This window comes from Scylla paramamosain, chromosome 27 (genome assembly GCF_035594125.1).
Source record: "Scylla paramamosain isolate STU-SP2022 chromosome 27, ASM3559412v1, whole genome shotgun sequence".
Lineage (NCBI taxonomy): Eukaryota > Metazoa > Arthropoda > Malacostraca > Decapoda > Portunidae > Scylla > Scylla paramamosain.
In genome coordinates this window covers 21,030,360-21,044,869 of record NC_087177.1, presented here as the reverse complement: position 1 = coordinate 21,044,869, position 14,510 = coordinate 21,030,360, and the positions used below count along the sequence as shown (strand labels likewise).

The window sequence follows — 14,510 nt, the reverse complement described above, 5'->3', positions numbered from 1 at the left end:
AGCAGTACGGCGACACTATGCCTCCCAAAGCATCAGGAAAGGCTGCCAAGAAAGCTGGCAAGGCACAGAAGGCCATTGCCAAGGGCGACAAGAAGAAGAAGCGCAGGAGGAAGGAGAGCTACTCCATCTACATCTACAAGGTGCTCAAGCAAGTCCACCCAGACACTGGCGTGTCCTCCAAGGCCATGTCAATCATGAACTCGTTCGTGAATGACATTTTCGAGCGCATCGCTGCCGAGGCATCCCGCCTGGCAAACTATAACAAGCGCTCCACCATCACCAGCCGGGAAATCCAGACCGCTGTCCGTCTTCTTCTGCCTGGTGAACTGGCAAAACACGCTGTTTCTGAAGGCACCAAGGCTGTTACCAAGTATACCTCCTCCAAGTAAACAGGCGGCCAGTATACTGCTGCCAGTATAAAATAATACCCGGCTCCATTGGAGCCACACTTGAAAAGGAAAAAAGATACGATATAGACAAATGCATTATTATTATAATTATTGTTATTATTATTAATATTATTATTATTATTATTTTTATTATTATTATTATTATTATTATTATTATTATTATTATTATTATTATTAATAATATTAATATTGTTGTTTTTATTATGATTATTATTATAATAATTATTGTATCATTATTATTATTATTATTATTATTATTATTATTATTATTATTATTATTATTATTATTATTATTATGCTTATTATTATCGTGATTATTATTCTGTGGAGATAAAGAAAAGATAAAAAAAAAATAGAGATAAAGAAAGATAAAAATTCTCCCAAGTGAAAGAGATATGGCCATGGAAGAGGGAATAATAATAATAATATAAAAAAAAAAGGGGGGAAGGATATTGAGTTGAAAGTCGAAAGTTAATTATTAACCTGATACTGAAAGATGGAAAATAAATATTTTCTTCCACAAAACCAAACAGATTGTCTATGAAAATTCTTTAATGAAAGAGATGTTTGGCCCTAAAAAGGGCCTAGATATTGCTGTTATGAAGATCATTCGTGGATGACTTCTTAGGCACGCTCGCCACGGATGCGACGAGCCAGTTGGATGTCCTTTGGCATGATAGTCACGCGCTTGGCATGGATGGCGCACAGGTTGGTATCCTCAAACAGACCCACGAGGTAAGCCTCGGAAGCTTCCTGGAGAGCCATGACAGCAGAGGACTGGAAGCGGAGGTCAGTCTTGAAATCCTGAGCAATTTCACGCACCAGGCGCTGGAAAGGCAGTTTCCTGATAAGCAGCTCAGTGCTCTTCTGATAACGGCGGATCTCACGGAGAGCAACGGTTCCAGGCCTGTAACGGTGGGGTTTCTTGACACCTCCAGTGGCTGGAGCAGACTTGCGAGCTGCCTTTGTAGCAAGCTGCTTGCGGGGCGCCTTGCCACCAGTGGACTTGCGAGCCGTTTGCTTGGTACGTGCCATAGTTGTGGTAACAACAACTCACAACGAACACTCAGCTGAGTCTGCCCGCGCTTCCTTTTTTTTTTTTTTTTTTTTTTTTTTTTTGAGATTTGTCACGTTGGAGTGACGCGGGCCTTTGCCTTTCGGCGGCCCGGGGAAACAGGTGGTATGAAGATCTTAGGTTTGAGGTTAGTTCTTTTTCCCTTGGGCTTTTGGCAGAGCCACAGCTATCCTAACAGCAAGATGTCCGAAGACGATGGTGAGGGTGTGAGTGTGTGTGTGTGTGTTTGTGTTAACGAGGTGGAGGGTACGTCCGTACTAGCTCTATGAGTGTGTCTTGTGGTGTATGTCTCAGTATATCTGGAGCGGTGCCACTATTTCTGTTGAGCATTGTCCCTGTTGCTGGACAATCTTCAATGTAGTGTATGAGTGGGGACATGGTCTGTGTGTGGCAGTGTGGACAAGTGTCATAGGTGTTTTGTAACTCATTGAAGCATTTGTAACCTAGACGGAGTCTGTGTAGGTTTACTCTGGATTCCCTCTCCAGGTTTTGCGGAAGGGGGTCGGGATTTTGTAATGCCTGTAGGTACCAGTAAGCACTTGGTGATCCCGCACTGGCCCATTGTCTCATGTTGTCCCGAGCTTCCTGGCGAGTCACCGCTTTAATGTTGTTCTTCAGGCTGGAGAGACTTGGCGGTATTTTTGCAGTGACATTAGGAAGACTTAGGGCGTTTTTTGCGGCTGTGTCGGCCTCCTCGTTCCCTGGGATGCCTGTGTGACTTGGGACCCAATTGATATGCACGGCCCTGCCGTTTGCCAGGACGCGTCTGGCCGTGACCAGAATGGCAGTGATCAGGCCCACATTATCTCTTGGTGTCCCTCTTGTCAGTGCCTGGATGCAGCCCAGGGAGTCCGTGTGGATGGTGACTTTCTTCTGTCTTGGTTCAGAGTGTTGGAGCGCTTTAAGTATAGCCAGGAGCTCAGTCTGCAGAGTAGACGACCCGTCAGGAAGCCGGAAGAGAGCTGTTTCCTCCTCATGGACGAAAGCAGAAGCTGCGGTGTTGGTCTCGCGGTCAACTGAGCCGTCTGTATAGTATACATCAGCGTCTCTGGAGGGTGCTGACTGCAAGGCCTCTTCGGCTAGTGCTGAGAGCTCCGCACTGCTGAGCTTGGCCTTGGCTGTCGGTGGTTTGAGAGCTGACGTATGGGGAACATGTGGTGTCCATGGCGGTGGTGGGGTGTAATCTTCGTGTGGTGTGTCTGCTTTGAATTGAGTGAAAAAGTGTTGGACGTGTAGTGTCTTGATGCTGTCCGCTGCTGTGGAGGCCCATGTCTTCTTAGTGAACAGGTCCCTGTCCTGAGCGAGGGCTTGCCTGATGCTCTCTGTCTTCTCTGACGTGGTCTCTTGTCTGAGGAGCTTGCCGAGGTGGGCGGTGCTGACGGCTTTCAGTCTTGTTGCCAGAGGAGGGATGTTGGTTTCAACTTGGAGAGTGCAAATCCTTGTCCATTTTGGTGCTCCAACCATGAGGCGCAAGGCTTGGTTTTGCAGCATCTCCAGGGAGGTGATGGCTGTTGTGCTGGCGGTGGAGAGGCATGGGGCGCCGTATTCTATGACCGACCTCACTGCTTGGATATAATAAGTTCGCAGCACTTGATAGTTGGCGCCTCTTTTCAGTCCTGTGATGGCTCTCATGATGTTCAGTCTGGCTTTTGCCTTACCTGCTGTGGCAGCGACATGGCTCTTGAAGGTGAGGTGGGGATCCATCCAAACCCCAAGATATGGATGGCTTCCCACCCATGCAATATCAGAGTCATGGAGCCGTAGTGGAGGAAGTGTCTTCCTTGAGCCAAGATGAAGTGCCTTGGTCTTCATGGCATTGATCTTCATCCCAAGACGCTGGCATTCTTGGGAGATGCGGGTGATGGCTCTTTGTGCCCTGTGTGCATATCTGGGACCTGTGGTGACGATGGCTATGTCGTCAGCATAGCATAGGATTTTTATATTGGCGCCTAGATCGAGTGTCACCAGATTTTCCATAAGGATGTTGAAAAGGAAGGGACTTAATATACTTCCCTGAGGCGTCCCATTTTCGAAGGTCTTGGTGTGGGAAGTTTTACCTTGGAAGGTGACTGTCGCTTTTCTTTCCTGAAGGAAATCCTGAGTCCATTTCAGTAGCTTGCCTTTGACTCCCCGTTTTGCAAGCGACTCCAGGATCGCTGGAGCGCTTGCAAGCTCAAAGGCCTTTTCTAAGTCCACAAAGACAACTGCTGCTTTCCTGCTAGTTACTGTTGTCATCAGCTCGGTGAGGCAGTCTCTGGTGCCTTTGTTCGGGGTGTAGGCGTATATATGTTGATGCAGGTCCCCTGTTGCAAACTGAAGGCGTGCCAGCATCATTTTCTCTGCCGTTTTTCCCAAACAGCTAAGGAGGGAGATGGGTCTATGGCTCCCCGGGTCGTTCGGTTTAGGGATCGGGACAATGTTGGCCCGTTTCCATGATAAAGGCAGTCTGCCCGCGTCATACGAGGCATTAACAACTCGCAGGAGTTCTCGGTGGGCGGGTTCTCCGGCTTCTCTTATCATGGAATAGGTTATCCTGTCCGTCCCTGCTGCCGTGTCCCGACGAGGTTTTAGTGTGGCCTTGAGCTCCTGTGGTGTGAAGGGCGTGTCTGTCGGCGCCTCTTCCAAGCACGCCCTGCGGACAGTTTCCAGCCTGTCCAGTTTCCAGTTTCCTTCTGGTGGCAAAAGAGTATACCAGTCTGTTTGCCTCTCCATTGGGGTCTGGATGGAGTGGTGGTCTGGCAGGCACTTTCCCACTGGCCATGTGAATGTTTCTCCACATTTTTCCTAGTCTGGTGTGGGGGTTCCAGGAAGAGCACCAGTCAAGCCATTTCTCAATTTTTATTTTCTTTATGGCGTCCTTTGCAATGTTGATGGCGGCTCGCAAGAGTTGTCTCGTGGTGTCTGTTTTGTAGAGTCTGTGTAGTTTTCTGGCTTGATTTATCCTGTGGTTGTACTCCCGTACTTCGGGGTTATAATACCACCTGTCTTTGTGGTTTTTAGTTGTCGGTTTTGTTTTTGGAATGGCGGTGTCGGCTGCTTGGTGGAGGGCGGTGACGAGTCGTCCTTCCATCTAGTTGGTCGGTACTGGGGATGTTGTTAAGGTTCCTTTGAAAGGCATCTCGAAAACTAGACCAGTTCGCTTCTTTGATCTTCCATTTTGGGACATGTGCTGGTCTCTGTAGTTGAGGCAAGTTTAGTGTGGTGCACGTGGCGAAATGGTCACTGGAGAGATGTGGGTGTAGTCCCCATTTTGCTTCCTGGAGTAGAGTATCGGAGATGAAAGTGAGATCCAGGATGCCACCAGCTATATGTGTAGGTTCTTTGGAGTTGAGTAGTTTCACTTCTGGAAGATTGGCCATGACTTCTACGATGTGATGGCCGTTTCTGTTCTGCTGTCTTGAGCCAAAGTTCCTGTGATGGGCGTTGAAATCTCCTCCAATGAATGTATGTGTGGTGGCACATAAGGCGAGGACCTCGCTGATATCAAAGTTTTCGCTAGCTGGGTTGTTGTATATGTTGTAGACTGTGAGCTCAATATGTTGTAACTTGATGATGACTGCCACTACCTCCACCCCTTCCCCACAATCAATAGGGTTAGCTATTTGTGTGCAAGGGATGCAATCGCGCACAAGTATTGTGCATCCCCTGGTTCGCCCTTCTTCTCGTGCACTGTGAAATGCTCTGTAGCCTCGTATTATGCGGTAGGGGTCGTGTGGAAGTATGGTTTCTTGCAGTAGTATCACATCCCTGTGTTCTGCTTTAGCGTCAGCCGTCAGCAGATGTTGCTTTCCTCTGAGTCCGTTTATGTTCCATTGCAGGAAGCGGACTGTTTCGTTTTGGTGGGTTGCTGGTGCTGGAGCTCGTTGTTGTTGCCGGTTGGTGGGTTGATTATTCCTTGTGCTTGTTGTTGTTGCTGCTTGGGGCGTGTGGACGTCAGACCGAGTGCCTTCTTCTCCTCCTCTATGGCTGCTGTTGCCGGGGTTTGTCCTGGGGTCGGTGGCGTTGCTTGTGTTGTTGCTGGAGCTCTGGGGGCTTGCTTCTTCAGGCTTGTTTCTATTACAGTGTCTGCGAGAGTCTCTAGTTTGTCTTCCTCTATTGTTTTGCCCAACATCGTGGCCAGTGCTCCTGCCAGGGACGCGAACATCTGCTTCAGGTCGCTCTTGGTGAGAACAAACTGTTCCTGTGGTGCTGGATATGTGGCTTGGTGTGTTGGAGCTTGCTGACTCGGAGGATGATGTGCCGGTGGTGGAGCATGGATTCTCGTTCTGGGGGCGTTGTTTCGTCTCCTTACTCCCTGTCCTAGTGCTGGAAATTCGTGAGTGCTGCCTCTGGGTGCTGTCTGGGAGTGGGCTGCTGTTGTTTGTTGTCCCCAAGTGGACGTTGCTGCCAGTGCTGGGCGGTGAGACACCATGAAGTTCTGCTGTGAAGTTTTCTGGGCGTCGACGATTGTCCTCCTGGTTATGCAGCTCCTGTGCCAAGCATGGTGGGTTTCCTGGCAGTTGGGGCATTTGGTGGTGGTCTCCTCCCCGTTCTTGTGCTTCGTGATGCAGTGGTCGGTGTCGTGATCCCCTGCACAGATCCCGCACCTGAAGGGGAAGGTGCAAATGTTTTTGTGATGGCCGAAACGCTGGCATCTGTAGCAGCGGAGGGGCTCGCGGCTGAAAGGCCTTGTGTAAAAAGTGCCCCAGCTCTCGAGATCCAGTTCGCCAGGGAGAGGCCCCTTCACCGTGATTTCGACTTGCCGAGTCGGTTCTCCATTGTAGATCCTGCATCTTTTGGCCTCCAGGACCAGAGGGTGTCGCTCTATTATCGAGAGTGGCATCAATATCGGGTAGCGAAGTAGTACACCCTTGCTGGTGTTTTGGCCTGTGGGTCTGAGTTGGATCTGCTGACCGTCCACTTCTCGAAGTTGCAGTAAGTAGTCGGCAGCGTCCTGGTCGGGAGGAGTCATCAGTACTTTTCCTGAGGCCAAAAACTTCATCTGCGTGCATTTCTGATTCCTCTCCCTCATCATTTTCTGATTCACAGCTTCTGCCAGATGTACAGCTGTCTCGAAGCCGCGAGTGGGAGACACTATGATCTTCAGGGGTCCTGACGTGGTGGTGACTGCTGCTGGAGGATGTTCTGCTGGTGTTGGTGGCTGCTGGGTGGGTCGGGGGCTGGGTACATTTATTTCTTGACGGTTTTGCTGGGCGACTTTTTTGTTGATCTTTTTCTGTCCTGCTGTCTTCCATCCATCCTCTGGAAGGTCGGTCTGCACAGCTGATGGTGGAAGAGTCGGTGCTGGTGTGGTATCTTCGGCTCCTACTGGGGTCATCTGTGCTTGTGGTTCCTCTGAATCGGTGGTCTTGAGCTTGTGTTGTGGTGGGGCCTCGACTTCTTCCTCTGAATCGTATTCCCCCCTGTACCTCTTCATTCTGTCGAGGCTCATGCATCTTACTGGGCGCTGTACGAGGTTTTCGGTGCCCGAAGTCCTCCGCCAGGGCTGCTGCTGCTTCCCTCTTGTCATCCTCGAGCGGTCGTCTACGCTAAGGGGCTTGAGGAGCCCCTTAGAAACCAAGAAAAGTTCTGCCTGGCAGTGATAACGGTTGCTGTGGCTGCCCCACTTAAGAAAGCGGTCGCAACAGCCCCGTCCTGCGTGAATCGTAAATCCCTTCCCAGCACCTCGGGGCTGGCCGGCCCCAACGGGGCTCGACAGCACCACCCTTCGGTGAGGCAACCCTCCCTTAACCCTGAAAACGCGTCCTACCTGCCTGCAGGTCGGCAACAGCACCAGCACTGTTGCCGCCTCCTAACACCCTAACACTGTGTACAGGACAGAAGGAAGAGTGTTTGCCAGAACTCCCAGGGCCTCCTATAAGCGACACTCTAAAGTGTCCCCCTCAGTCCAATGGAATCGGGGCCAGACCTTCGTACTACCTCTGGGAGTGCGCTTCGGCGGAAATAAAGAAGTGGACGTTAGGTAGAGAAAAAGAACCTGAAGTGCCCAGTGAATGGGTCTACAACTAACTCCACCACAGCTCGGAGGACTAAGGCCGCGAACGCCGTGGGGCAGAGCGTTGTAGCTCCCAAACCCTAGTCACAGGTAACTTAAAATTAACAAGGTGTAATAAACAAACACAAGTCTAGCAATTCTCAAATCTAGGGGACAAAACCCCTGACAGCAACGCTGTCGAGTTTGGAAGGTGGAGGGCGGGCCGAGAGAAGTGCTCTCGGTGTGCGGCTGGCTGGTGGAGCGGTGCGGGGCAGGGCGGGGCAGCCCCGGTTGCTCAGCTGAACAACTCTGCCTTATGATTCCCTATTGCCAGATCCTGTGGTTTTTCTCCTGTCGGCGCTGCTGGGGGCTGCTGGAGGCGCCGGGGTTTTCTTCCTCCACTGTAGGGACGTCCTTACGCCTTTGGAAGCAAGGAGGTGTGCTGTGCAGTGGCAATTCCTCGAGGGGAAGTGCTTCTTCAAGCTGGAGAGTCCTCGGAGAGCGCGGGGGGAAAAGGTCTTGCTGCTGCGAGAGCTGAAAAGCCCGTGTGTGTGTCCCCGCGCTTCCCACAAAATCCCTTTATATATGAATCGGGTGGGCCCGACGACTCCAACCCTGCCTTGTGATTGGTCAGAAACGTCCAGTGAGGCTCATCGCCCACGCAGTCACCGCATGAAAGATGTGATCATTATTGTTAGTCTAATTCATTTTGTTCTTATTCTTATTCTTATTCTTATTCTTTCTTCCCTCATTCATAACAAATCTTGGAAAATATACAGCAGAACTGACATGTCATTTAAAATTCTAAGACAATTAGCAAGAAAGTTGTGATATTCTTATTTTTTTCATTCTTTTTATTCTATTTTTTTCTTATTCTTGTCATAATTAATATTGTTATCTTTATTATTTTCATTTTTTTTTATTATTCTTCCTTATCTTATTCTTATTTATCCTACTTTTAGAGAGATGAGGCTTGTGCGGTCACCCATCCAAGTTCTGCCCGGACCCCCTGCTTAACCTTGCTGATCCCGCCGTCAGCTGATTGGTCAAGAGCGGAGAACAAGGTGTTGGGAGGGCTTATTTCTCTTATTCTTATTCTTTCCTGTATTGTTGTTGCATTGTTGTGCTGAAAATGTTGGAAAATATGCACTAAAATTAACCCTTCATTCATAATTCTACGACAATTAGCAAGAGAGATATATTATTACTTTTTTCCCTTATTTTTGTTCTTTTTATTCTTAATCTTCTTTTTTTTATTATAGTTGTTATTGTTATTTTATTATTTTCGTTTTTCGTTCATTCTCCTCATTCTTATTGCTATTTTTTTCTATTCTCAGAGAGATGAGGCTTTTGTGGTCACCCATCCAAGTTCTTCCCGGACCCCCTGCTTAACTGCGCTGATCCCGCCGTTAGCTAATTGGCCAAGACCGGAGAACTAGGTGTTGGGAGGCCTTCTTTCTATTATTCTTATTCTTTCTTCCCCCATTCATATCGTTGTATTGGAAATGTTGGAAAATATACAAAAGAATTCACCCTTCTATGACAATTAGGAAGAAAGACATGGGATGCTTTCTTTCTTTTTTTTTATATTCCTTTATTGTAATTTTTCTTATTCTTGTTATAATAATTCTTACTGTTATCTTTATTACTTAAAATTTTCGTTCATTCTCCCTATTCTTATTCTTATTTATTTATTTATTTATTTTTTTTCAGACAGATGAGGCTTGTGTAGTCACCCATCCAAGTATTGCCCGAAACCCCTGCGTAATCTCGACGATTTCATTTGACAATACCTATTTACTTATTTATTTATTATTATATTTATTAAAAAAAAAAAAAAAGAAGAAAAGAAGATGAAGAATAAGGTATGTAATCGAAATACTCTCTCTATACTGTAGCAATAGTTTAGCTGGATGTACTTGTATTGTGTCAAAAATACTTGCAATATCTGCAATTGTAACCTGCAGTGTCGGCATAATGCATAATTAAGCAATGAAAAGAAAAATTAATAAAAGAATAAATGAAAAAAAAAAAGAAAAAAAGATACAATTAACAACTAAATATATTAGCTACCCCTCTACGTTTCTTTATCACTGCAGAAAAATGGAAACATTTTAACGTAGACTTGTCAAAATTCAACTGAAATTAAGGGTTAAATAAGGATCGTCACCCCTTCCCCAGAGGATATTCACTGTCTTTTAATATATATATATATATATATATATATATATATATATATATATATATATATATATATATATATATATATATATATATATATATATATATATATATATATATATATATATATATATATATATATATATATATATATATATATATATATATATATATATATATATATTCTTTTTATTTAAAGTCTTATTTACTCATGTTAATTCTTCTTCACTAAGAGACAGAGAGAGAGAGAGAGAGAGAGAGAGAGAGAGAGAGAGAGAGGTAACGTCCTTGAGGATAGCAGCTCGTCTACGCTCCGCTCAGTGATCAGCGTTAGAATGTAATTCCTCATTTCTTTAAAAAAAAAAAAAAAAAAAAAAAAACAGAAACTTTATTTAGGGGGCTTGCTGGAAACAAACTACAATGGAGGAAAGAACAATATGTCTGCTATATGACCCACCCAGTTAAATTTTCAAGAAGCAAACGCAAGTTGGAAAATACGAGGAAGATAAATTTTCATTTATATACGTTTTATGGTAATTTCTGCCACGCCTTCCTCTATTCATCAAACGTCACTGACACTTATTCCCTTTATTTTTTACTTTACAGAATCTTTTGTAGGGCAAGACTCTAGAGGATATGTTTGGCACACCGGTTTAAAATATAACATTTGTAATAACTTCAATCTCCCTTATCTAATACAACGCATCTTGTGTAGTTTTCTGGATGAGAGACAGACAAGAATCCGCCACCAGGGCACCTTTTCGTCATTTTTTACCCCTCAGGCTGGAGTCCCACAAGGCTCCGTACTCTCCCTAACCCTTTTTAACATGTACACAGCTGACCTACCCCTCCCAGCCCACAATGACTCACTAACTATTCAATACGCGGACGATGTAACGCAATTGGCCCGTGCCAGGTCGTTAGATCTCCTAACCGACAAAATTCAATGGGAACTGATGGCGACTGGCCTGTGGGAGATGAAATGGCGAATTCTTTCCCATCCCGAAAAATCAAAAGTCACTTATTTCAACATTAAAAGAAGTCAGCCCCGCCAAATCTCACTAAACAGAATTGATCCAATCCCCACCCCAATCCCCATCAGTAACAACAACAAAGTGCTTGGCCTCACCATAGATAAGCACCTCAACTTCAATATACATATAAAACAAAAAGCAACCATAGCCACCAAGGCCTTGAGCAACCTGGAAAGATTTCGCGACAGCAGCACAAAAACAAAACTTCACCTCTACAAAGCTTTCATTCTCCCTCTCTTAACCTACTGCCCTCATGCCCTCTCTCTCTCTGCTCCCTCCAACCTCTCTAAACTTCAGAAGGTTCAAAACCGAGCAATTCGTTTCGCTCTTGGGACGAAAAGGTTCGACTTCAGAACCTCTCTCTCCATTCACGAGGAGTCCAACATCCCCCCTCTTAACATAACACTCCACAATAGAATCGAAAAACAACTAAGCTCCTTCTCCGACAGACACACAATCACATACAATTTCATTACCAACCTCCCCCCAGCTTTCCGTCACTTGCCGCACTGCAATCTCCTTGATCCTCCCACTGTGCCTCCTGAACCTGTCTTCTAATAATGGACTCCTCCTTTCTTCCCTTCACTATCTCCTTTTTCTGTACCACTCATGGTGTCTGAGTGGCATCATCGTCGTTCTCTCGTTCACGTGGGCGGGCCCGCGTGCCAACACCTAGTGGTTTTTTCATATTTTTTGTCTTATGGTTTTGTATTCATATTTATGTTTTTATGCATTATTTTTCTGTCTCGCAGCCTAGGTTTTAAGGTGGCACCGGACCGCTCCTGGGAAAGGGACTAGACAAAAAAACACCGCCATTAACATACCATGCCTCTGACCGAGGGAGTGGGGTCGTGTGCCAACACCTAGTGGTTTTTTCATATTTTTTGTCTTATGGCTTTCTATTCATATTTTTGTTTTTTATACATTATTTTCTTGCCTCGCAGCCTAGGTTTCAAGAGGGCACCGGACCACTTCCAGAGAGACGGGGATAGCACGAACCGCACTCCTCCCACTGACGTCACGGCAATGGGGCCCCCGGCCGTCGGCATGACGTTCCGGTAGCGGTACCCCCCGAGGTAGTTAAGGAGCGGCCAGTACTGATGACGGGGACGGTAACCACACCATTCAGTGGAAGCCACTTCACCCCCCACACAGAGGTAGTTGGGTGCGGCAAGGGCTGGGCAGGAAGGTAGTCAAGAGATGGTGGGGCGGGGCCCTGGAAGCATCCATGCAGGAATCCCCATTCACCCCCCGCCACCAGCGACTTACCGCGTGCAAGCAGATGGTATTAGATTTGACCCCTCGTTGCGGTGAGGGAGCCTTTTCGAGCCTCTGTCATTGCACATCCTACCATCACGTCAATCATTATATATATATATATATATATATATATATATATATATATATATATATATATATATATATATATATATATATATATATATATATATATATATATATATATATATATATATATATATATTCTTTTTATTTAAAGTCTTATTTACTCATGTTAATTCTTCTTCACTAAGAGACAGAGAGAAAGAGAGAGAGAGAGAGAGAGAGAGAGAGAGAGAGAGAGAGAGAGAGAGAGAGAGAGAGAGAGAGAGAGAGAGGTAACGTCCTTGAGGATAGCAGCTCGTCTACGCTCCGCTCAGTGATCAGCGTTAGAATGTAATTCCTCATTTCTTAAAAAAAAAAAAAAAAAAAAAAAACAGAAACTTTATTTAGGGGGCTTGCTGGAAACAAACTACAATGGAGGAAAGAACAATATGTTTGCTATATGACCCACCCAGTTAAATTTTCAAGAAGCAAACGCAAGTTGGAAAATACGAGGAAGATAAATTTTCATTTATATACGTTTTATGGTAATTTCTGCCACGCCTTCCTCTATTCATCAAACGTCACTGACACTTATTCCCTTTATTTTTTACTTTACAGAATCTTTTGTAGGGCAAGACTCTAGAGGATATGTGCTTTCATAAGGTCTATAATGCTTTGCTTATCATAGAGACATAAAAAAAAAAATAATAATAATAAAAATAAATTAATTAATTAATTTAAAAAATCAAAATAAATAGATATATAACTTAATTAATTAATCAAATAAATTTCTATGCTTCACCTTTATAGCATTCGTATGAATGTCAAAACAAAACAAAAAAATATAAATATAAATATTAATATGAAAAAAAAAAAATACTAAATATATGAAAAATAGCATTACTACTACTACTACTACTAATACTACTGCTAGTACTACTACTATTTTTTTTTTTTTTTATGTAGGAAGGACACTGGCCAAGGGCAACAAAAATGAAATAAAAAAAATGCCCACTGAAATGCTAGTCCCATACAGGGGTCAAAGCAGTGGTCAAAAAATGATGAATAAGTGTCTTGAAACCTCCCTCTTGAAGGAATTCAAGTCATAGGAAGGTGGAAATACGGAAGCAGGCAGGGAGTTCCAGAGTTTACCAGAGAAAGGGATGAATTGAATGATTGAGAATACTAGTTAACTCTTGCATTAGAGAAGTGGACAGAATAGAGGTGAGAGAAAGAAGAAAGTCTTGTGCAGAGAGGCCACGGAAGGAGGGGAGGCATGCAGTTAGCAGGATCAGAAGAGCAGTTAGCATGAAAATAGCGGTAGAAGACAGCTAGATATGCAACATTGCGGCGGTGAGAGAGAAGCTGAAGACAGTCAGTTAGAGGAGAGGAGTTGATGAGACGAAAAGCTTTTGATTCCACCCTGTCTAGAAAAGCAGTATGAGTGGAACCCCCCTCAGACATGTGAAGCATACTCCATACATGGACGGATAAGGCCCTTGTACAGAGTTAGCAGCTGGGGGGGTGAGAAAAACTGGCGGAGACGTCTCAGAACACCTAACTTCATAAAAGCTGTTTTAGCTAGAGATGAAATGTGAAGTTTCCAGTTCAGATTATAAGTAAAGGACAGACCGAGGATGTTCAATGTAGAAGAGGGGGACAGTTGAGTGTCATTGAAGAAGAGGGGATAGTTGTCTGGAAGGTTGTGTCGAGTTGATAGATGGAGGAATTGATTTTTTGAGGCATTGAACAATATCAAGTTTGTTCTGCCCCAATGAGAAATTTTAGAAAGATCAGAAGTCAGGCGTTATGTGGCTTCCCTGCGTCCTGAAGGGTTGGACGTCTATGAAAAGACGTGGAAAAGTGCAGGGTGGTATCTTCAGCGTAGGAGTGGATAGGACAAGAAGTTTGGTTTAGAAGATCATTAATGAATAATAAGAAGAGAGTGGGTGACAGGACAGAACCCTGAGGAACACCACTGTTAATTGATTTAGGAGAAGAACAATAGAACGGTCAAAAAGGAAACTTGAGATGAAGTAAACAGAGAGAAGGATAGAAACCGTAGGAGGGTAGTTTGGAAATCAAAGCTTTGTGCCAGACTCTATCAAAAGCTTTTGATAATTATGTCCAAGGCAACAGCAAAAGTTTCACCAAAATCTCTAAAAGAGGATGACCAAGACTCAGTAAGGAAAGCCAGAAGATCACCAGTAGAGCGGCCTTGACGGAACCCATACTGGCGATCAGATAGAAGGTTGTGGAGTGATAGATGTTTAAGAATCTTCCTGTTGAAGATAGATTCAAAAACTTTAGATAAGCAGGAAATTAAAGCAATAGGATGGTAGTTTGAGGGATTAGAACGGTCACCCTTTTTAGGAACAGGTTGAATGTAGGTAAACTTCCAGCAAGAAGGAAAGGTAGTGTTGACAGACAGAGCTGAAAGAATTTGAATAGGCAAGGTGCAAGCATGGAGGCATTGTTTCGGAGAACAATAGGAGGGACCCCATCCGGACCAT

The 14,510-nt window shown here is 44.9% G+C and overlaps 2 protein-coding genes across 2 annotated transcripts; one reads left to right on the top strand and one right to left on the bottom strand.

The window, feature by feature from the left end:
• On the top strand, positions 1-389 carry LOC135114355 (histone H2B-like). Its single transcript, XM_064030261.1, has one exon. It carries the CDS (start codon positions 18-20, stop codon positions 387-389), a length of 372 nt encoding a protein of 123 aa, XP_063886331.1. The 5' UTR covers positions 1-17.
• A 623-nt stretch (positions 390-1,012) lies between these two features.
• On the bottom strand, positions 1,013-2,119 carry LOC135114353 (histone H3). Its single transcript, XM_064030259.1, has one exon. The coding sequence runs from the start codon at positions 1,443-1,445 to the stop codon at positions 1,035-1,037; it is 411 nt and encodes a 136-aa protein (XP_063886329.1). The 5' UTR covers positions 1,446-2,119; the 3' UTR covers positions 1,013-1,034.
• Positions 2,120-14,510: the final 12,391 nt, after the last annotated feature.

Coding starts and splice junctions, on each gene's coding strand:
- LOC135114355 (XM_064030261.1), top strand. CDS start 18: ATGCCTCCCAAAGCATCAGGAAAGGCTGCCAAGAAAGCTGGCAAGGCA.
- LOC135114353 (XM_064030259.1), bottom strand. CDS start 1,445: ATGGCACGTACCAAGCAAACGGCTCGCAAGTCCACTGGTGGCAAGGCG.